Source organism: Bidens hawaiensis, unplaced genomic scaffold, assembly GCF_021521415.1.
Source record: "Bidens hawaiensis isolate Kalapana, Puna unplaced genomic scaffold, B.hawaiensis_p1.1 tig00010382_1, whole genome shotgun sequence".
NCBI classification, from domain to species: Eukaryota; Viridiplantae; Streptophyta; class Magnoliopsida; order Asterales; family Asteraceae; genus Bidens; species Bidens hawaiensis.
Genome location: NW_027491787.1, coordinates 101,898 through 125,618, shown reverse-complemented (window position 1 = coordinate 125,618; position 23,721 = coordinate 101,898). Strand labels below are relative to the sequence as shown.

Here is a 23,721-nt window from a genome sequence, read left to right as displayed (position 1 = left end):
TTATCATTATTTCAAAAGGTACCTTTTATCATATATTCTACACACACGCATATATATAATGGATGGTTATAGATAAATACAATTTATTTTCCTGAGATCCTAAAGAAAATAAATGCTCATTTTTCAGTTTAAAAAAGTTTAAATATCAAAAAATAAATTATATGTTATCCATTCTAATAGTTTAAGAAATATAAATAAAATTTGTTTATTTATAGAACCTATATATGTGAAAATCATGTGTGTTCATTCATACAAGTGACATATATACACATGTTTAGACATGCGTTTAAATATAAAAAAAACATATGAAAAAAGCTAGTTAAATGTTATTATTATGAAAACAACAGAGACATTTTTATGTGAAAAAATAATATACTAATAACATAGAAATTTTTATTTAAACATTAATATAATAATAACATAGAAAATTTTATTTAAACATTAATGTTTTAAAACTTACGTATCATTTATAGAAAAAAAAAGTATAATAAACTCCTCCATATATACAAACGGAAGATAAATGCAAGATTTTCTTTCTTTCGTTTTTTTTTTTATTAAAAGATTTTCTATTAGAAAGGACATAAAGAAATCTATGCTATTATCCGTATAAAATGAACGGTGAAAAATAATTTAACGTCCAATTAATTGATATGAAGTTGAAAATCTTTAAAAGGCATGCAAGAAAAGCATTATACAATATGCACAATTATCTTTTCACAATATCTGAAATTCTAAGCTCTTTAATGAAATTACATAAGTCTAGCTTGTTAATTGTTATACACAACAATGTTTTTAGTTTTTAATAGAGTTATAACTAATAACCATTATTTAGAAGAAACAAATTACAAAAATTAGCGTATTAGAAACACCATCCAATGTGGTAATAGGTTGTCATTTCAATATAGAGACGCATATTCGATTCTCACTTGTGCCAGCTCGAAGGACATTTGTGTGAAGAGACGAATCATGGGTTTAATCTTGTGTTCGAACCCGACAAGTGGAGGTTTTACGAATTCCATCCGGTTTCCGCGCATCAGGGGTACGGTCTCACGACAGTCGAGGAGTTGACCTTGGACTTAGCCCCAAAAGAGTATGCTTACACGTGAAACTCTCAACCATTTAAAAAAAAGTTTATTATTATACGCACCATTTTAGATCATATGTGTTGCAAAACGTTTGACATAAAACAACACTATCATAGCCAATAATTTGAGAGTTACAAGCTGTGTAACTTTTACAGACCACCTTAAACGATCTGCTTGTACAAATTTTATTTATATTCACATAAGTGAATATATACCACACTATATAAATATTAATCATTAATATTTTTCTTAAAATAAAAAAATATACATATATATATACACACTCTCTTTTCCTCTTTACATTTCAAAGTAACCCATCTCTCTCTTCAAGATATTAATAATTTCCTCTCCCAAAATGGACACCTCTCCAGCCACCACCAGCCACCACACCACCACCATCCACCACCACCCATCACCAACACCCACCAACCCATACCCAACAACCTTTGTTCAAGCCGACACAACTTCCTTCAAACAAGTAGTCCAAATGTTAACAGGCTCATCCGACACAACAACAACCTTAAAACACAAACACCCCATCCCTCCTATGAAACCAAAAAAACCTTCCAAACTATACGAACGAAGACACAACAACCTTAAAAACTTCAAAATCAACCCGTTGACTTCTAAATTCACTAACGAGATTCTCTCCCCAAGTGCACTTGACTTCCCTAAGCTTGTACTTAGTCCGGTCACACCACTTATATCCGATCCGTTTAACCCGTCACCCATGACCGAAACTAGCCCCCAATTGGACGTGGGAGCGGAAGAGAAAGCGATCGCGGAGAAAGGATTTTATTTACACCCGTCACCGGCGACTACGCCTAGAGAGGTTGAGCCACAACTTTTGCCATTATTTCCATTAACTTCGCCCAGAGTTAATGAGTAACAATGGTTATTATTATTTTTTTTAGAACGACGACATTATTGTTGTTAGGCCATGGGGTATACTCTAACCTATACATAGGTTAAAGTGACATGACACTTTAAAGATGGATTAAACCACTCCCCACTTGTGTTAAGTGTGTTAAAATGGCCCATGGGTTATGCTTTTAAAGGGTTAAAAAGAACAATATGTATTAATTACTAATTGATTTGTTATATTAATTATGTGTTAAATGGGGGTTAAACCATTTCCTTTGGATGACATAGAGTGAAAGAGAAAAAAATGAGTGATGTGAAAACTTATGTGGAGTTAAAATGGGTTAAAGTATACCCCATGACCTTATCATTATGTTTTATTGTAAATTAATTTTTAACGGTAGTTATTTATGATTTATTAATAAACATAATTTTGCATTGTGTGTTACCTTTTCTTTAATAATTATAATAAAGTCGCCATCTGGATACTAATGAAGCTTGGATGAAAATGTCAGATAGCCAGACTTAATACGTATAAAAAAATTCATAAATTGGTGTGGCTGGTATCAAAAATTTTAGTCGAAAACGAGTACGTATAAAAATTTTCTGACAAAAACGCATAAATTTATATTACTGAGCAAAAAACGGGTGTGACCGAAGCCAACCCGGCCACAATACAAGCTTCACCGTTGCATCCACGTATATTTATTGGCAAAGGGTCATCGTGCCACCAATTGCAGCGGAAATCCACAGTATGTAGGCTCGTTGTGGTAAACCTGTGGCTTGTGTATTGCATTTTGTTACGAACTAGACTAGAAGGTCAAGGTCACTGGGGCAACGATAGAGCACTCATCCATTGGTGATCAATAGTTAAATGTTATGTCTTGTTTGATTAGAATATAGAATTCAAAATTTGACAATGAGGTTTCGAATATTCGAAGTGGTGGTATTTGGTGGAAACGTACGTAACACATGACAATAAAAATGAGTATCTTGTGTTTTTCTACCTTTTCATATGTGTTTGTTAAAAAATTAAAACTAAAATCAATAAAAATTGATATCTTGTGTTTCTCCAATTGTTTTTTATAACTTATAATATATTATATTCATTATTTATAGTAGTATCTCGTGTTTTCTACATTTTATATTTTAGCATTAAGTATTGTAACATTAATACGTAGGTTATTCCATTTCATGGAATTCTTTTACATTTTTTCCCCACACGTAGGTTATTCCAATGGTAATACGTTTATTGGTTTTCGTTATTTAAAAGTGGCTATGTATAAAAAACGTAACTCGTAAATGTTTTCTCAAAACTGTATCGCTTGAAAAACTCGTATAGGGGGGGGGGACCTAATTGTCTAAAACATGGTTTTATAGATGAAAAACAAACCCGTTGGCTAGAGTATAGCGGTTAAAATCGTGATTTGCTCCGTAGAAGGGTATCAATTGGTTTTAAAAAATGCTACATATTTGAGATGACGTAATACACCAATACGTAAGGTAACGAGTGTTGGTTAGCTTATAACGTATCAACACCGAAAATAATAATATGTAGTATATCTTAAAATTCTTTAAATCATAATAAATATTGTTTAAGTTGTGAGAAACTTGAAATGATTATTAAAACACAAAAAGTTACTAAAAGTGTATTTAAATATATTTTGTATATCTAAAGTTGTTTTTTTAATGTTTATAATTTTTAAAATTAAAATTTGAGTAATGGACATTTAATTTTTATCCACATAAACCTATAAATAAATTCATAAAAATACCAAGGGTATATAATGGAACCGATCCGTGAAAAAAGTGAGAGGTGTCACTAGCTTGATAGTAAAGAAATGGTAGTCGAATCTTGACTCTTTAGATGACGAAAGAGATGCCAGGACAAAAGTACTACCCACTATGCCCTTTGCTTGCTTGTGATCTAGAAAATATGTAACTTATTTTAAATTATCTTCAAAATCAACTTTCTTTATTAGAAAATAAATTAATATTTATATTGGCTCATAAAGTAACTAGATTCGTATTTTAAAAGTGTTGAGTCTAGATCGATATATAGTCTTTAATATAAATGAATCTAATTTTAAGCTAATGAGTTGGTGGTGGAGTGGTAAAGGATAGACTTGTTGTTTTATGTGACACGGGTTCGATTCATGTGCTCGACATTTAGTTTTAGAGGCATTAAAGTGATGATGTGAGACGAGACGAGACGAGGCGAATATGTGGCCTTTACTAATTGTATCCTTGAATTTAACGAGTTTTATCTCACCGCACTGGCGAGTGTTAACGGAAGTTGGCCTTTGGTGAGGGTTTTTCCTGGTTCGATATACGAGTTTCTCATGATATGATGAATTTAGCCGGTAACCCATTTGAAGAATTCGTTTGCCGTTAAAAAAAAAAATCCAATTTTAATATAGTGCATGCTATTTAATGCCATTTTTAATATAAACCCGACATCAAGCAGACAGCTCATAAACCCTTTCTCTAGTTCTCCCTCTCCGAATTTTAGGGTAGTTTGGTGGTTTCCCTCCACATCTCCGGGAGTCAGAACCCTTCAATTCTCGGTCTACCTCTCCACATCTCCGATTCTTCGGCAGTTCGGCCTCCTCGCAGTTGCAGCGGTTCCTCCAATATTAACAGGTTTGTGTCTTATTGTGTATACATGTTATTAACAGGTTCGTGTTCGAGTTTTCAATATAAGTAGTCAAGTACACGATAAGTTTTCATGTTGTGTACATATATACATGTTTCGTATTCATGTTTTATCGTGTACGATATACATGATATGCTAACGTAGCCCCTAACATACTACATAAACAATGGTTATGTTATCATCTACCATGCTTTATTTCTTTCTTTTTTCTTCGTTGTTAGATTAATAAAACACTTTGTACGGGTATATTATAAGATTTTCAAAGTTCTCTGCTTTATTGTTTATGTAGTAACGTGTCTTGATCAATGTATATACTAAAAAAACCATATTATGTGTTCTAATGGAATGAAACTATTTTTATGCACATATTTATGTATACATAAACCATTTTTCTAATTTATTATTCTTGTACTTTTATTTATTTGTTTCTCGGTTTTAATGACTAGTTAAGTTACACCCTATCGTACGTTGTTACTAAAGGTTGTTGAGAGCACATAGGCGTGTTTTAAATCTCATAAAACATCACATTATTTTAAGTGTATTAATCTTGCTTACTCTTCATATGATAAAACGTGATGATATATTGATATTACTAATAAACGTGCTTTTTAAATTAGATAATCAATATACTTATGTATATATTCATAACTTATTAGAGCTAAGATTAACAAATGGGCACTATATATTTGACTTAAAAATTAAAAAAAACATTTGGACAATTACATTAAATTGACATTCATATTATTGTACAATATATCATATCAAGTGGACAAATAATTGACCTATTAAATAATTAAATACGATTATATGGATTTAAACATGTGATTAAAATGTACTCATTAGTTGATGGACAAGTTCTTTCATTATTTTATGTTGAGTCTAGTATTTGTTTTTGTTTTCTAGGTGTCTTAATCACTATATTGTTATTTATATAAATAAAAACAAAATAGTTTTCCATAAAAGAACAAATTAGGAGATGATAGTAGAAAGTTTATGAACATATAAGTTTGAAATAACATGTTGATTTGGAGTGCAAGGGATAACAAAGTCATGGGGTGCTTTTTTGAATTGCTTTCCTTTATTTTGTAGTTTGAAAAACCATAGAGGCTACACCCCTTTTTTGTTTTTGACATGATATGTATAAGTAATAAGCCTAATAATTTTATTGTGAATAATTAACCATATTTCTTTTTAATATTTAATTATATATTTTTTATTTCCTTATCATTTTCGAGAATGGGTAATTTGAAAGGTATGTTCGACTCAACTAGATATATAATTTTTTCAATTATTACATAAGTGAGGTTGCCATGCTTGCCAAGAGCATTTACATAGAAAATCATATGTAATCTCAAACTATGTAATTTAAGTAAAAGTTTAAGGATTTTATCATATCTTACACTACATCCGATTCCTTAAATATGATATAGACACATGGATTATATAGTGATTCCATATATTTGTTATGAATGTAAAAAGAAAAATAATAATTATTTGATTGAATAGTAAAAATATGAGGAGTCGGGGTTTTTAACCAGGTTTTGACCGTTTTGCCTGGTTTTTATCGGGTTTTGACCTGATTGAGTCTGGGTTTTGACCGGGTAGAAGAGGAACTAGTTTCGGTCAATTCAGCCAGTGCCGATCTGGGTACGATTTCTTTGAGAAACTATAACATGGTTCATACATGCGGGTCATAGATACTGGTTTCCACCGGGTTTTTTTGCCCACCTCTAAAGAATGCTCATAGATTACCCATATCAAACCCAAAACCATTTTGAATGAGACGAAGCCCATACATATTCATGTACCATTTGTTATAATTTTGTTACGGTTTCACACATTGGCACAAATCATTTATAAGTTATAACTTTTTTATCCAAAAGATGTCACACCAACTACGATACAAAGGGTAGAAGCGAATAGTTAAGTACCATATAGAATCATCTGAAAAATATGATAAGATATTAGTACCCTTCTATCTCCAAAATGCCACTATTTTCATTGTACCAATATCACTTCATATCTAAGATGCTTCAATCATGCCCTTACTTCAATCACTTCTACATTCACTTTAAGTATATTGGTTTATCTAACAAGATTTTGGGAGGCTCAAAACAATGAATATAAAAGTACACTACATGTTGATGTGCCCTCCAACCTCTCAATTAGTAGCCACTCAAAGCCTTGGTACAATGGTACCTAGCATCCATCTACCTAGTAGCAATCTCAAATGACTTGTATGTTTTGGGCGGGTGTGCAATAACCGAAACCGAACCGAACTAACTGAAATCGATTAACCCAAAACTGAATTAACTGAAAGCCGGTTATAGGTTTTTAAATGTATACTAGTCCCTAAGTTAATTGAAATTAACCAAGCTGAACATTCATATTTAATATATTTCTATAATTCTCTTTTTTTAAGTCTATATGCATGTCTTTCATGGTCTATGCTCCTGTCTCATGTATTTATGTATTCATACTTCAATTTCATGTAGTTATACCTCCTTTTCATGTATCTCTATGCAAAAATGTTTTATACCTCGAATTCATGTAAGTCTAATAAAAAGTTTAAGGCCATGTTTAATTTTGGTTATTAATCGAAATTAACCAAACTGAATCATAAACATACATTCTAACATAATAAATCATATAGTTACATGACTCGGGCGGGTTCCATACTGGTTCTTGTCAAACCGGACCCAATACTGATGCCGTTTCCCAAGTCAATTTTCTGATTGGGCCTAGACTTTAAGAACGATTCTGATTAGGCCCAACTAGATACCTTGAGCCCAACATTAAATTTAATAAAATTGACTTTGGATTGGGCTTTAAGCCTCATGATAAGTTCATCCTATTTAGTCCGCCCATGTCATTGTCAACCAACACCCATAAATTTATTAATTTTAAAGTGAGTCACTTTTTTTTTGAATAATTTATATTTATTTATTACAAAAATGTATTTTTGTATATAAATAAAAGTCTATCAAACATTTTAAAGAGTACATTTAGTGTTTTAAGCCATTAACTATTTATCAACCATTTATTCAATTTGGTTGTTTTCAAGTCAAGCAATAATATGTTTGTGTTACATGAAGCTAACCAATGAGCAAAAAGCAAACATATGAAAATTTCAAAAAAAAAAAAACAATAATAATAAAATAAAAAATTATGAACATAGAGACCATGTTTCCAATATCAATTGCCTTGAATGAACTTATATTAGCCTCAACTAAGCATGTTTTCATCTTACACCTAAGCAGGGTTGTGAATCTTTGATGAAAACGTTAGCAGGGGGACTCAATATGTATGAAAATTTCATAAACAAGGGGGTCGGGTTCAAATTTTCAGACAAAAACAGGTAAATTTATATGATGTATAAAATTTTGACAACAATGTCTATTAGGTAACATAGCCATCTCCAAGATGTGCTAAAAGTTTTTGGGCTAAATGCGAAAAAATTTTTGTGCCTTAGGTAGAGTTTTTTTTTCCTTAAGTATTTAAATTTATAAATATGCTTACTTGGTCATGATTTAGGTTGTGCAAAAAATATTTATGACTCAATAGAGACTATAACCACAACCTTTTGGTTGAAAGTTATTCACATTTGATACTACACCAAACTAAATAGTTGTGCAATTGAGTTTAAACATTTAACTTACATTTTGTTACATTAAAATTTATATATAATTTTAAAAAAAAATTAGGTTTAGCGAGATGTCGGACTAGAGATGGTCGACCACCCTACCTTTCTTAGAGCCGGCGCTGTTTGGTAAGACTTAAGAGAGCCTATCTACTGCTTATAGAAACCTCAAAAGAAAATTGATTTTTTATTAAAGATTATAACATTAAGTGACGTGTCTTATATCTTTTCTTTCACGTATAGTTGGCGATGGATGTTATGTAGTCTCAATTTCTTTTATTCTCTACATATTAGATAAAAACATTTTCTGGTTCATGGATATAAAAGAACTCCTTGGTCAAAGTTTAATGCAAAATATAATAGAAAATTAATCGAACCAAGATTTTAATGCTACCTTTTATTTCTCCATCTCGGGACATAACATATCGGTGACATGCATGGTTTAGAAAAACAAATGGATAAGTTTCTTCACACGTGTCACACTCTCCAACACGTGTACACACATTCAAGCTGCCACCTTTTTCACTCTCACCTTATATACATAACCATCTCACCGCCAACAACACCGGAAATTATTAAGAAAAACAGAAACATAAGAAGCAAAACACAAGAACTTGCAACGTTAGAATTGAAGAACAATGGCAGCAATGTATTTCACAAGAATAACAATCTTCAACATCTCTAAAACAAACATTCCTCGTTTTAGTTCTTTGTCTTTTCCTCAAAAGGCTTCTAGAGTTTGCTTCACGTCTGCTTCCAAACACTCTCAGGTACAATCAAGTAGTTAACTATCAATAATATTTTAGTTAAGGGGTTATATATACATGTATCGTTCGTTTCAAACGGCTGTCTGAATAGAGGTCGGACAGTTGTTTTGACAATTTTTTGTTTTTTAAAGTTTTGATTGTTTAATGTTTTTATAACTGGATCAGACAATGAACTGGATGGGCAACGGTTCACAGATTCAACCGGCCGAACAACTTTCAAAAATGATGGTTTGGGCTTAAAGAAAAGTTTTTTCAAAACAAAAAAAATATTGTTTTCATAGTAAACCGGTTCTACAGAACGATTTTCTAGGAGCCGAGTGAATTGCGTAGAGCCGAGTAATTTTGGAAGTTTGATTGTTCTTGTTATCAGTAATTTTCAAAGTGTGATTATTCGCGTGAAGGTGTGAAATTGGATTGAGGGGTGTAGATGTAGTATGAACCTATTCGAATTAATTAATCCATTACATTAACTTATATTAATATCTAACCCGTGGTGAAGCTTGGACGAAAATGCCCGGGTGATCTAACTCAATACTTTCAGATGAAAATGGGTAAATTCACACTACGTTCTTTAACGTATAAAGAATTTGAACGAGAACTCATAAGTTTACACTATCGAGGAAAAATAAAATATGGTAAATTTACACGATTGAGGATAAAAAAATACGGGGTGTCATCCTCAAAAATTTTTAGAAGAAAATAAACGAATAAAACCGTATAAAAATTTTGAACGAAAACTCATAAATTTATACTATTTAGGAAAAAATATGGGGTGTCGTCTCAAAATTTTCAGACGAAAACGAGTCAATTTACACTACATATAAAAATTTAAAATATTTTATCGAAAACTCGTAAATTTACACTGCGAAAAAGGGGGGGGGGGGGTGGCCGGGCCACAATGCAAGCTTCCCCTTGCATCTAACATTAGGGTTACACCGGGTTATTGTTTTAGGGAAAGCATGCAAGTGAAGAAACCGACAGTATGTACAACGGAGACGAAATGTACCGGTCGGAGCATGCGAGGAGCAAAATGGAAGAAGGTAAAGACAGAATAAAAGAAGGCGCCGGAGAAATGAAAGACGAGTGGAAAAACAAAGCGAATAATGCTGCGGGGAGAGCGGCCGACCGAGCCAGCGAGTTACAAGACAAAGCGGATGACATGGTTGGAAAAGCGGCCGATAGAGCGGGTGAGATGAAAGAAAAGGCGAAAGATAAGACTTGGGAGATGAAAGAAAGTGTGAAGGATAAAGCAGATGACATGGCCAATAGAGCGGGTGAGATGAAAGAGAAGGCGAAAGATAAGACTTGGGAGATGAAAGAAAAGGCTAAAGATAAGGCGGACGACGTGGCAGATAGAGCGGGTGAGATGAAAGAAAAGGTGAAAGATAAGACATGGGAGATGAAAGAAAGTGCGAAAGAGTCCGCTAATGTGGCCACGGATAAAGCGGAGGAAGGAAGGAGTAAGGCGGCTGAAATGGCGAAGGCAGCTAAGGATAAGACTTTAGATGCGGCTGGGACGGTTGTGGAAAAGACAAAGCAGACGGTGGCGGGTGCGTGGGACGCGGCTAAGGACACGACACATAAGATTAAGGAGAGTGTGGTTGGGACGTCGTCCGATGATGATGATGATGCTGGTGGTTGGGCGGATGATCGGACCGGACGGCCGAAGAAGGCGATAGATGCGGATGTGAAGAATTTGAGGAGGAAGGTTGGGAATCTTGATCATGAGAAGAAGGATTACTAGTTTTATGTAATTGTTTTGATGTTTTAATTTTTTTTTTTTTTTTTTTTTTAATGTTGGATCTTGCATAATGGTGATGTTGGCATGTTTTGGCCTTTTGGTTTTGCCTCTTGTGGCTAGACGTTAATATCTCATGACTAATGTACACTTTTTGTTAATGTAATACAACATAAAAAAATAAAATAAAAGAAGCAATTTTAACTTTCTTTGGCTAGGTTTTATGTAATTTTCAATTAAAAATCAGTTGTGCTTGGTCTCAAACAAGGATGCAGTTTTTTTTTTCTTTCTTCTGCTGGATACCTTAGCGATTTAGGCTTAGCCCCTTCCTTGCTTTCTTCTTCGGAATCTTTAAACCATCATCTTCATTGTTTTCGTTTTTATTAAAATTTTCTATTGATTATCTTGTACTCTCATTTGTTTCTTGGGTGTAATACAGATTTGAATAGATGTGCTTAAATTCAAGATAATCAATAGAAAGTTTCAATAACCGTATTTTGACATTCATTCGTTTCTTGGGTATTTATTCGTTTCTTATGTGCTTAAATTCAAATTCAAGATATCAATAGAAAGTTTTAGAAAGTTTCAATAAATTTTTTATTGATTATCTTGTATTTTGACATTCGTTCGTTTCTTGGTAATAAAGATTTGAATAGATGTGCTTAAATTCAAGATAATCGAAAGAAAGATTCAACAAGTGAAAACAATGACGAAAATGAAAACAATGACGAAAACAATGAAGACAGAGATTTAAAGATTCTGAAGAAGAAAGCAAGCAAGATGATCTAACGATTGAAGAAGACAAAGATATGAAGACTTAACCGTATATTCGTATAAATTCGTATATATCTCTTCCTTTTCTTACATTAATGGGACACGGATAAATAAGCTCAACTGAATATTTTTGAGTCTAACCTTTTTAGACATAACGAGCCCAACCCACAAACTTCAGTTATAATGACTCCAACTTCAATCACAAATCAGTCAGTCAATCTTTAAGCCCAATCAGCCATAACCTTCAACCCACAATGGAACCCGTATCCATTATTTTCGATATAACATGAAAAACATAAACAAAAGAAACAAGTTAACCAACAAAAAGAAAAAATCTATACTATATATAATGCATGAAACATGGGTAAATTAAGACACCTGCATTTTAAGTAATTCACAACTTGTAAAGCTTAAGGTACACCTTCTATAGCATATAAGATAGGGACAAACTTGTCCATTAGAAAATATACATGAAAAAGTTATAACATTGCCCCTCATCTTTACTCAACTTTTATAAATTTAAAAAATTATTACAACTTTGAACCTTCATCTTTACCTATGTATTCTTTTTTTTTTTACTGTAACCAACTTCCTACCAACGATTTTCCAACGGCCGTAACTTTTTCATACGTTAATACATTTTATTAAAAATTACATTATAAAAACGAGCATTTTATTGTCTTTAATTTGGGTATGGTATTGCTATAGTTTTTTTCAATTAAAAAAATTAACACGTTACATATAGGCGTTCACAATTCAGTTTTAACGGTTTCTAAGTTAAATAGTGAGCTAAACCGTTTGATTTTTTTTCATTGAAAACGAAAACCAAAGCGTCGAAAATTTAAACTGAATCGTTACTAATGGTTTGGTTTCATGCATTGAGTTTCAATAATAGTTTACAGTCCGGTCTGGTTTTATATGGCCTATTTTTGGTATAAACTGTAAACCGAACTATTTTCTATGGTTTGAACATTCAGAAACCAGCTAATCAAAAGTGGCGATTGATTTAAACATTTTCAAGGTTTCAAACGAACTTTGAACATCCGTAATTGTTACATGATTGCTAGGATTTTGGTTTCCCGCAGCATCGGGCGGGCACCCGTCTAGTGATATATAATATGTTTAGTAATTAGTATTGAATTGGAATTATACACGTATTTCAACACAAATATTTTAGGATTATGGTATTTAGTGCTTAAAGATTTGCCTCTATTGACAAAACGCCGGGAGCGGGGAGGATTTAATACGTAAGAAAATTTCATAAACGAGGGGGGCGGGTATTTACTTTTCATTTGGTTAGGTTTGTCAATTGTTAGTATTCGATCGTTTATATGTTCGTTCATACCTTTCAGGACCATTAGAGCACTCATAATGTGGTCTGTGTGACGGTCATGTGTGGACGAGGAGAAAAGTGGTGATGTGGAGGCCACATCTGTATTTGAACTTCAACACTACAAACTAACGGGGTGGCTCGATATAAGGAAGTTGTTTATAAAGAGTATTCGAAAAACTTCTCTAAGAAGTCCCTTGATTTTGTGTCACTTAATTATTCCTCATCAATGTTGTTTTCCTTTTGTAACAATGAAAGGAAATCTATAAGCGCGGTGTGCCAATTAAAAGACTTTCTTTTAATCATTTTTCTTATTTCAAATATTTTTATGTAACACGATTACACTTTCTTTTATAATATATTAAAAATTCATTAGAAATGTCTCGGTAATTGAATAAAGAAATTCTCATTTAAATTGTGTCGGTGTTTATTCTACTTAATCACTACGAAATGTTGATGTGAATGTGCTAAATCTATAATTTATCTACTTTTGTGGTAATGTCCGAATACACATCCCTTAACACGAAATAACTTAGACACAAAAGTAGACATATTAACATTTGAGTTAAACGGTCTTGGGTCATTAACGAGTTACACGTATGGGTGCAAACGAACCGAGCTGCTCCAGAGGTACTCGAGATCGTCTCGTTAAAAAACTCGGTCGAGCCGACTTTATCGAGCCCGAGCTCGAGCTCGGGCAGGCTCTTTTAATAAACGAGCCTGAGCTTCACTTATCGAGCTCGAGCCAGCTCCTGATCCTAAATGAGCATGGCATTTATATAATTTTTTAAAATATATATTCTATAATTATTAATTAATATATAAAATGTTACGAAAAAATAAATAAAAATAACAAAAATATATAATTTCAAAAATACAATTATAATAGAAAAATAATATAACATATAATTGGTAAATAGTAAATGAGCCGAGCCGAGCCGAGTTCGAGCTTTGAAAATTTACTCACGAGTCGAGCTCGAGCTTTGAAAATAAAGTTCGAAATGAGCCGAGCCTAGTCACACGCTAATGACACAAATAAAAACATTTCTAACTAATCGTGTTAAATAAGTTAACATCTCGATATATGGGTGAGCACGAACCAACTACTATGTATGTAGTTATAGCAGATGTATATATTTTTTTGGTTGATCTTCAATCAAACCTGTCATATCTAAATATACTTTTCCAGGATATTATGAAATAACTTATTTTCTAAATCGAGATTTATATAGTAAACGTATTTATTCAAACTAATAGAGTATGATAAGTATGGGAAAACAGCTAGTTTCAACATCAGGATCTGTGTCGCAATGGTAGCGCGTCTGACTCCAGATCAGAAGTTGCTTGTTCGATTCATGTCAGGTTCAAACCTTGTTGGTCCTATTATTTTTATTATGTGAAACATTAGTGACTGAACACAGTTATTAAAAACGTACAAAACTTAAGTTTTTACTGTATTTTTTATTAAGAGACATTTGAGCAAAGGGAATAAGTCATCTGCTTTTATTGTTGAAAGGTTTTTGTTTTTGAGTTACTTTCTGAAATAACACTATTATTATTATTGTTAATAATATAATTATTATTCTTATCTTGAGTAGTAGTTTCGGTACACATTCGGGAATTTTTCTTTTCCTTCTTTTTTTTATGCTGAGGTTCACTTTTAGTTAATGTGATATTGAATTAAGATTTTAAACTAGCACACGTCTCAAAAATATTAGCAACAAAAACAATGGTTTTCAAACATGTGATAGATAATATATATCATATTAATTATATTATAATCTTTTATTTTTGTACGAAAGAATTACTATAAGATTTTAAGATTTTAGTTTTGTAATTAATAATGATAACAAAAATAGTTATAAATTTTAAAAATAATCAAGCTTAAAAAAAGAAGTGAGAAGAGGTATCACTCTTTTTTTACTTTTAATTTCAGCAAGAAAAGAATCTTAAGCCCTTTAAATGCATCATTCCATACAAATCCTTAATCAAATTTTAGTCTTTCCAAAATATTTCGAGTGTGTGTGACAAAAATGGCTCCTGAGATCAATGAAGTTGAGAACGAAGAAGATGAGCTCGAACAATATCTAGTAAGTAAAATCGGTGATGCCATTGAACAACCAGGTGAGCCAAAGTATGTAGTGGCCAGTTTTTACTCATTCAAAGATGAATTCAAGAGTTTATTAGGCGATCTAAAACGAAAAACATCACCAAACCCGAAATTTAAGGGTGATTGGTCAAGTGTAAGAAGGGGAAATCTTTACACCCTCAACAATTTGGTAAACGAATGGCAGATTACCAAAAGTCACACCACGCTCACTGCCAAAGAAGTTTATGATGTTTGTGAGAATATCAAGAAAAGCTTGAAGAAAATCAAGAGTAAAGTCAATGGTGAATCCGGTTCTAAAGATGATCCTGAGGGGTCTCTTTCTCAGCGTAAAGAACCCGAGGACACCAAGGACACGAGTTTTGAAAGACACAAGGGGGAGGTTCATAGATGGAGTTCAAGATTTCCACCAAGGAAAGTTCATGGTATTCAACACATTGTGTTGGCAATGGAGAGAGAACTTATCCTACGAAACAAGAACACTTCGTTTAAGGTGTGTTAACCGAGTTTATTATCTATTATGTTTACTATTATTTAATGTATAATGTATCTTTTTATTTGTTTGGCTGTTAGGTTTATTTTATCTATGATTAGAATATTAGGATAGTTATTGAATGATTATAGGGGAAAATCATCGAAATGACTATTTTCGATTTTAACTTATAAAGTTGACGAAATAATCTTTAATTTCTTCGTTTAGGAAAATATCATTTGCTTTTTTTAGTTAAGAACTTGTTCAACCAGTTAGAAGATTCCACTTGACACATCTTGTTGCGTCAGCGCACCAAGTTTTGACATGACGCACTGGATTTCCCAGTGCGTAAAAGAATAGATCTGCCGCTCCAACATTAAAATTTGTCGCGTCGATATTGAAATATGTTATTCCAAGTGACAATTATCATTAGTAGGTTAGATTCTTCATAAAAAAAACATGGTTTTCATTTATTCAATACATAGAAACTAATTTATCAATGTTTTTTTTGTTGTTCTAACTCTTTCAAGGTGTTTGGGGTTGTGGGTGTTGCTGGAATCGGAAAAACCACTCTTTGTCAAGCCCTTTTTGCCCGGGATCCAGTGAAAGAACGCTATTCGCCGAGGATTTGGGTTTGCTTATCCAAGCAACCTAAAGACAGAAGTAGTGACTACAAAATAGAGATTGTTGTTAGGATCTTGAAGTGTTTGGGAATAGATGATGAAGCCATTGATGATGCAGTTAATGATGAGAAGTTTGGACTCAAAAAACTAATTCTTCTTCTTCGGTTACAACTAATCGAAAAACGATATCTAATTGTTCTTGATGATGCATGGAATGATAACAAATTCTTCCATGGTTTGACCAAAGAGGACCCTTTGGATGATACTTGGGGTGAGTCGTTGGCGTACGGTTTGCCAAAGGGGTGTGGTGGCACAATCATTTCGTCGAGTACTTCGGAGACATTGTTACAACATATGCTTGGGAAAGATGTTGAAATGCAGCATTTGAAGGAGTTGGACGACGAGATTATTTACGACATATTTAAAGACGCGGTGATAGGATATGATGAAGAAGAGAGGGAGTTTTCTAAGGATTTGGATTCATTAAAGGACGAATTGCTGAAAAAGAGCGCTGGGGTCCCGTTTGCCGCAAAACTACTTGCTAAAATTGCTTGCAAACAGTTGGAGATCAAGCCAAAATCGCAGCAACCAAAGGGTGTCGACGTGGGTAGTCATGTCATCGGTCTCCCTATGGTCTGACACGATCAGATGGAATCTACGTCGACCGACAATAAGTGAACGAAAATTTATGCTCCATTCTACACATTGTTTTCAGTATATGTGTGTATGTGTTTGTGTGTTTATATGTAAGCTAATAAATAAACTTGTAACTGTAATATTGGTTTTTTACTTATTGTTGGAGACAAATGATTTTGTTCTTTTTTTTTGAAACAACAAATTTTTTTCACCTAAAATCCCTCTAACCTTGCACTTGCAAGGATTTGAACCCACCACCTCCACTTTAAAAGGTGGACACCATACCACTAGACCATTAGGTCATGGGTAAATGATTTTGTTCTTGAAATGAGAATGTTGTGGAATTATATATATACATGATAGAACACATTGCATACATATCAACTGCATGAATAATAGATAAAATTGATTTTCACCAAATTAATTTAATTATGTTCTTTGCTTGCTATACCATGTTTCAGTAATCTAAGTTTAAGATATATAGATAAATTTGTTTTTGTTTTTATTTTTGTTATTGGAAATAGAGGCCAACACCCTTTGAGGGAATATTCCTACAAATGTTTTGTAACAAAGAAGCACTTGAAAAATATAGAACATGTATTGGTAAATGTAAGTTCATGTTTCTTATAGATTATACAAATTCACCACACTTTGTTTATTCATATTAGATAATTTTTTTCAATGGCCAATATCATTAATTAAAAGTAAAAAGGGTAACTTACAAGACGCAAGGAGTTCGGCAAGTTACAATAGACTTACATTCAACAAAAACTAGTACACACTTTGTACCATATGCACCCCTTAGAAGAGGCTGCAGTTGGATAACTAGCTTAATTTGAAACTACCATGACATGTAGTTTGCCTTATAAGTTACTACGGAGTATATGAATAAACTAACACACCTCTAGACTTTGAATTTGTTTTTCCAGCTTGGATGTGTTTCTTTTGCAATAACCTATATATGTATCTTTATGATATGTTAAGGGAGTTCTTGGTTTTCGTCTGTTTGGACTAGTCTTTGAGTCACAATAAATATATCTGAAGCTTTCTTGTATTGTTTTCCCAAGTTCTTTGAACTCATGGATTCATATAATATGTATTTAGTGGTGAGAGTTGATCTTGAAACGAGTTAAAAGAAAGTTGAAGGGGTTAGTGTCAGATTTAATTTAATTAATAATTTGAAAGTTTAGATGTAATTATTAGGTTTTTGAATGTTTTGCAAGTTTATATATATAGTTTGTTTGAATCAATCAATCAATCAATCATACACAGTGAAGTCCCACCAACAGCAAAGCTATAGGTAGGATCTGTGGAGGGTGAGATGTAGGCACACCGTACCTCTATCCAAAGGGATAAAGAGGTGGCTTCCAGAGAGACCCTCAGCTCTAAAGTCCATATGTATGGAGCAATACAAAAGAAATCAAAGTTTAACAATAATAATAATAATAATAATAATAATAATAATAATAAAATCATAATACTAATAATAATATATATGAAAAGAATATACTAATACTATGTATATGGGAAGAATAATACTAATAGTAATACTAATACTAATACTATAAATGTGACCAAAATAAGGTAAATAGAAGTCCTAAGGAATTCCTTTCTCACTAAAAATCCTTAACTTTAATTCTAATTCTCCATGAATTCCTATCCTCAACCATGTCCTCAGAAAGGTTTAAGTCTATCAAATCATGCTTAATCCTCTCATCCCACGTCAGTTTAGGTCGTCCTCTACCCATCCTCCCTTCTATAGTAATGTTTTCTATGGTTCTAACAGGATTCGTCGGCTTAAAAGTTTGTTTGAATGTGTATGTTAAATTAGTTTGAATAGGATTAGTATAATTTATTTTAGTATATATAGGTGGGTTAATTAAGAGTCATTATAAGTGTGTTAAGGATTATAACAAGCAGAAAAATTAATAAAACACTTATAGTGAAACATATTTAAAAGGATATTTGTGATATTTTTGACCGTTTGGTTTTCAACTATTTTTAAAGCAATTGTACCACATCTAATTAAACTTCAAAACGATATTTTTGATAATTTTGACCGTTTGGTTTTCAACTATTTTTAAAGCAATTGTACCACATCTAATTAAACTTCAAACATAGTAAAATCTTCAATGTTTGATCAATCTTGGGTGATCACTCATAAGTTGTTCCACTGAGTAATCTAAAAGTTGCTATCACACAAGGTATACAAATCTGATCATATAACTTTGTGCAATATAAATTACAAGATGTGCTCAATAGAATTATGTGCTCAATACCACCTCGTCGAATACTCGACGTCAAATACTCAATGTACGATGCCTCGGAGCGACTTTTGCAACATTTACTAGGTATATTGAATTAAGATATATTTATTGTAAACTTAAATTGTGAGCGAAGGATATGAATTAAAGCTTTTAGATATGAAGGTGTTTTACCTTCAGAGAATTCACAATCCATATTGCATATGTCCGCTCTTTATCATTTAACTTAAAAACATAATATTTTAAATTTGTCCTTTTTTTTTTAAACTCACACGTCTCATTCTCCAAATCAATTTCAATTCAAATTAATAATAATTTTTTCTAATCACAAAAAATATAGAAATATAGATATTGGAGGATATGTTTGCTTTCACCTAAAATTGTTTTGTTAAAATATCGACAGCCAACTTTAATATATGTTATAACATGTACATGTACACAAAATGGTTTTAAAAATACAACACAATCCTGTACCTTGGGTGCACAGATGTTTGATCGTCATCATGCTCCACACAAAAGCTAAAGCATCACACACAAAACATGCACGCGCATAAAGGTAACCCTTTTTCTATTCTAAACTTGTGATGTAAATTAATTTACAATGAATAATAATAATACACAAATCATTTATGTCCTTGAATAATATCAAAATGCTCATAAGTGATAACAACTCTTTCTAATAACAAAATCATGATTCATAACAACACCACAAATTAAAATATTAAAATAAATGTGTAGATTCTGTAAATCAATGATATCATTTTATAACCTTGTTACTAAGAGGTTAGATAACTATGTTAAGTTTTTCGACGTGAGTGGAAGGAGTCACGTGCAATAACAGCTTTAAGAAAGATAGTTCATTGGGGTGCACATGAACAGATTTAGGAAGGTAGACTTGGACCACAAGGACTTATACAACATCACAATGCATACCAATTAAGAGAAGAGTTAATTTTCCCTAAGGGTTTTTTAAATTTTATGTATAGAGTTGGAATGTGTTGTACACATTAGATTATCTACAGTCAGAAGAGTACTCGCGGACGTCTTCACGCCAAACAATATCCGAAATATGTCTCATGAAGAACGCACATCTAATTTTCTCTCTCACTCTGGCCTCTTACAAATCGACGAAGTTGTTCTCTCACAAAATGTGGCCTCGAATTGTAGCCATTTTCTCTCCTCGTCGTATTTGCATCACTAGCTCCTTATCTCTACCATCTAAACGTCCATGAAGCCAAAAACCTAATTATGTTACTAACGAAGTTACAAACTTCCATTTAAAAGAATCTCAAAATTCAAAACCTTAAGACGTCTTCACATCAGATAGTCCAAAGCTTGTTCCACAAACCTTAAGTTTCCCTTTTCTCTCCAACGGACCGTACATCTTTTCTCTTACGTCTACTTACTGATATTGACTTCTTCTGGAGAGGGTCCGTGGCCACAAACTGCAACCATTCTCTCTCTTCATCATGTTTACATCACTCACTCCCTCTCCTTTTTTTTTCAATGGCCAACTTTCATTGAAAAAAAATCTCAAAACTCAAAACCTTACCATAAATTTTTTTTTTTTTCAAAACTCAAAACCTTATCTAGTTTATATATATTATAGCATATATGAATTTGTTTTACCAACTTATTGATTGCATGGAACATAACCCAAAGCTGGAATGCATCATACTTGTGATCCACATTCCAAGAGACAGTTTAAAGAATCTAATAAAGTTCAACTGAGACATGTTCCCAGCAGGTCTCAAGATTCCTGGTTAACTCATATAAACACATCAGATATGTCAACTACCATTACTTTTAATTAGAAAATTTGTGTCCTATATTATACTGTGAGAGATAAAACATGTTATTTACATTAATCATATTAATAATTTTGTGTTATGTAGTATTGCATCAATGCTACTTTTATGAAGTAATAATAGAAGAATAATACTATCATATCAATCAATATTCAAAAACCATAAATGTAGCAAAATAAAAAGATGAACACAAGGAACAAGATATATAAAAATAAAATTCAAACTAAATATTACCTTACAAAGTAAGATTAAAAATTAAACATATCCCACTCTCTTCTATGCCAATATACCCCCACTCTTTCCCTCTTAATCCATAGAAAAAATACAAAAACTATTGAAATATATCCACCTCATCACAAAACCACCACAAACCCTAATTTATATGAAGCATGGATACTTGTATATACAAGAAAAGATAGAAGAACACACCAGAAGTATTGAAACTGAACCCAAATTCTTGTTGGTAAGTTATTGCTTGCTTGCTTGCTTGCTTGCTTGATGACCGAACTTGGGCCGATGAGACGAAGAGGATCCGAGGTTCCTCTCAGTGCAAACCGGTCTTTTATTTAATTTCCAGCCTTGTTCATGTAAAATTGAAGATGCTGGAATTGATATATTATAAGTTTGCTAGCTGACATGATCGCTCCGATCCAATCCCCTCTCATCCATCAAATTACCTTTGACATGAATGTTTCCTATACTAACTAATTAAACAAACGAAAGTTAACCGAAAAAACAGAACAGAAACCGGATGAGACTAAATTATGTAGAGGTTTTAGGGACTAAATCAAGGAAGGAACCGAAGAACCGATGTTATTAATATTATTAATACTCGGATCAAGCCAGCCTCCCCCTTCGGTATCCCATAAAATGGAACTTGGATCAGAGGAAACAACACCTTCAATTTGATCATTCTTAATTTGGTCATGAAAATTGTTAGTATTCATTCTATTCCATTCCAAAATGTTTTGTGTTTCGTCGAATTCCATCGAACCACCATCGTAGGTTGCGAATCCATGAATATTTGTTGTTGGTTAAGGCTTGAAGCTAAGAGAGAAGCTATAGTTGGAGCACTAGTGGAGCTAGCACTTGAACCACCACCATACATGGATGAGTTGTAGCTTGAAAAGGTTAAATTTTGATTAATATTATGACCATGATTAGCCATAACCGAACCTGAACCCGAAGACGAAGAAAACACTAATCCGGAAGCATTCATATGAGGTTGAAGAAGGTCATACCCGGAAACAACAGGCGTTTCGTTTACACTAGAAACCCTAGTATGATCAAATCTTGGAAAATTAGGGTTTTGGGAAAGTAACCCATAATTAAACAAAGGGTTAAGATGATGGTTACTATTTGTAGTAGTGGAAGATGGGATGGGATTTTGATCAAGATTAGTATTAGGGTTAGGGTTTCTTAGACGGTTAACAGGTGGTGTGGTGGCTGCAGGAACATGAACAGAAGCGGCCATAGGCCGCTTGACACGTTTGTTCTTCCTGCAGCCACCACCCACTGGGACATTCCTCAAGGTACCACCTCGGGTCCAGTACCTCTTACACGCTTTACAAAAATGTCTTGGTTGTGACAAACTGTAATTGTTGTAGTAACAAAACTTCGTGTTTGATGAATCACATCGCGGGCACTTTAATGCGTCATGTGATTTCTGTTGTTGCTGTTGCGGATGAAGCGGAATTGGTTTCTCCATTATGTGAACTTGAGAAGACATCAAGTCATATTCTTGTGACCAATCTAGTGCTAAAAATGTTGTGAAAATTGAAAACAAAAGTGGAAAGAATTTTGTAGTGTTTTTTGTTTTGGTTTGTGATCAAGAATTAGATGGAAAACAAGAAGAAGATGGAGATAGGATAGATACTCCTTCCAAATGCTAGAAAACAAAAGACATGGGTCATGTTTTGTTGTCTAAAGACTTAATAATTGAGACAGTGAGAGAACTTGTGGCCACTCGTTACGAGTTGTAGGCATGGGTATCCGACTGTTCTTCAAAACCCTCATGGTGAATAAAATACTCAGTTTTAAAGGATTCAATGAAATAAATATATATACAACAAAAACCTAAAACAAAGAGTTTTTTAACTCTCTCTCAAAAAGTTATTTTAACTTGTAAGATATGAAGGGTTGCGGAGTTGATTGAATTGTTTAATCCTAATATATATGACCTATATTTTTATTCATGTCAAGAACATTAACCTTAATTCATTTATTTAAATGTGTAAAAGAGATCGATTTGTAATATTAATCAAGTTGTAAACGTCTTGGCAGGTTGTAAAAAATAGGTTTAACATATTACACTACTAGAAAAAAAAAGATATTTTTTTAAATCTGAATTCGTAGGAAATTTGTTGAAAAAAATCCAGTTTCTAACAGTTCTCCAATAAAAAGTTACGTTGAAAAAACATATGCTTGAAAATCGTTTTCAAATGTTTTCCAACAACTTTTTTTACAAAATTGTTACAAAAACGTTTGTTGTAAACTTCCTACAAAAACTATTTTAACTTAACCTAATGTTTATTAGATGATATTGTGGCAAAGTTGGGGTTTATTATTATTATTATTATTATTATTATTATTATTATTATTATTTTGTTGAAAATCTATTGGAACTACTTGTCATAGGAAATTTTTGTGGGAAAATGACATGTTTTCTAGTAGTGTTATAAAGGGTTAGTGGGTCGATCTGTAGAATTAAACATGATTATTTCATGTCGTGTTTTGGACTATGATGGAAATTGTCGCCCTACCTAATTTTTGGTTGTGAGGTATTAACGCTTTGGACGTACTACTTTAAATGGCTTGAGAGTGTCAACTTTATAAATAACGGATAAAAATATTAAAAATCATCTAAAAATTAATGTTAAAAATTATTACACCTAAAAATGTACAAAATTTGGTTATGTTGTCATGCAGTTTTGTTTTACCTTTACATATTTGTGAGTGTG

The 23,721-nt window shown here is 32.6% G+C and overlaps 2 protein-coding genes, 1 non-coding gene and 2 pseudogenes across 3 annotated transcripts; 4 read left to right on the top strand and 1 right to left on the bottom strand.

The window, feature by feature from the left end:
- The first annotated feature begins 1,427 nt into the window (after positions 1 to 1,427).
- LOC143534913 (VQ motif-containing protein 4 pseudogene) lies at positions 1,428 to 1,976 on the top strand (annotated as a pseudogene).
- A 6,869-nt stretch (positions 1,977 to 8,845) lies between these two features.
- LOC143534912 (uncharacterized) lies at positions 8,846 to 10,762 on the top strand. Its single transcript, XM_077029280.1, has 2 exons — positions 8,846 to 9,012; positions 9,962 to 10,762. The coding sequence occupies exons 1-2, from the start codon at positions 8,881 to 8,883 to the stop codon at positions 10,751 to 10,753; spliced, it is 924 nt and encodes a 307-aa protein (XP_076885395.1). The 5' UTR covers positions 8,846 to 8,880; the 3' UTR covers positions 10,754 to 10,762.
- A 3,385-nt stretch (positions 10,763 to 14,147) lies between these two features.
- Positions 14,148 to 14,218, top strand: TRNAW-CCA (transfer RNA tryptophan (anticodon CCA)). The gene has a single exon. It is a non-coding gene; the product is annotated as a tRNA-Trp (tRNA).
- A 638-nt stretch (positions 14,219 to 14,856) lies between these two features.
- Positions 14,857 to 16,798, top strand: LOC143534910 (putative disease resistance protein At4g19060). The gene is made up of 2 exons (XM_077029279.1): positions 14,857 to 15,451; positions 15,961 to 16,798. The coding sequence occupies exons 1-2, from the start codon at positions 14,885 to 14,887 to the stop codon at positions 16,690 to 16,692; spliced, it is 1,299 nt and encodes a 432-aa protein (XP_076885394.1). The 5' UTR covers positions 14,857 to 14,884; the 3' UTR covers positions 16,693 to 16,798.
- A 4,149-nt stretch (positions 16,799 to 20,947) lies between these two features.
- LOC143534909 (dof zinc finger protein DOF1.4-like) lies at positions 20,948 to 22,721 on the bottom strand (annotated as a pseudogene).
- Positions 22,722 to 23,721: the final 1,000 nt, after the last annotated feature.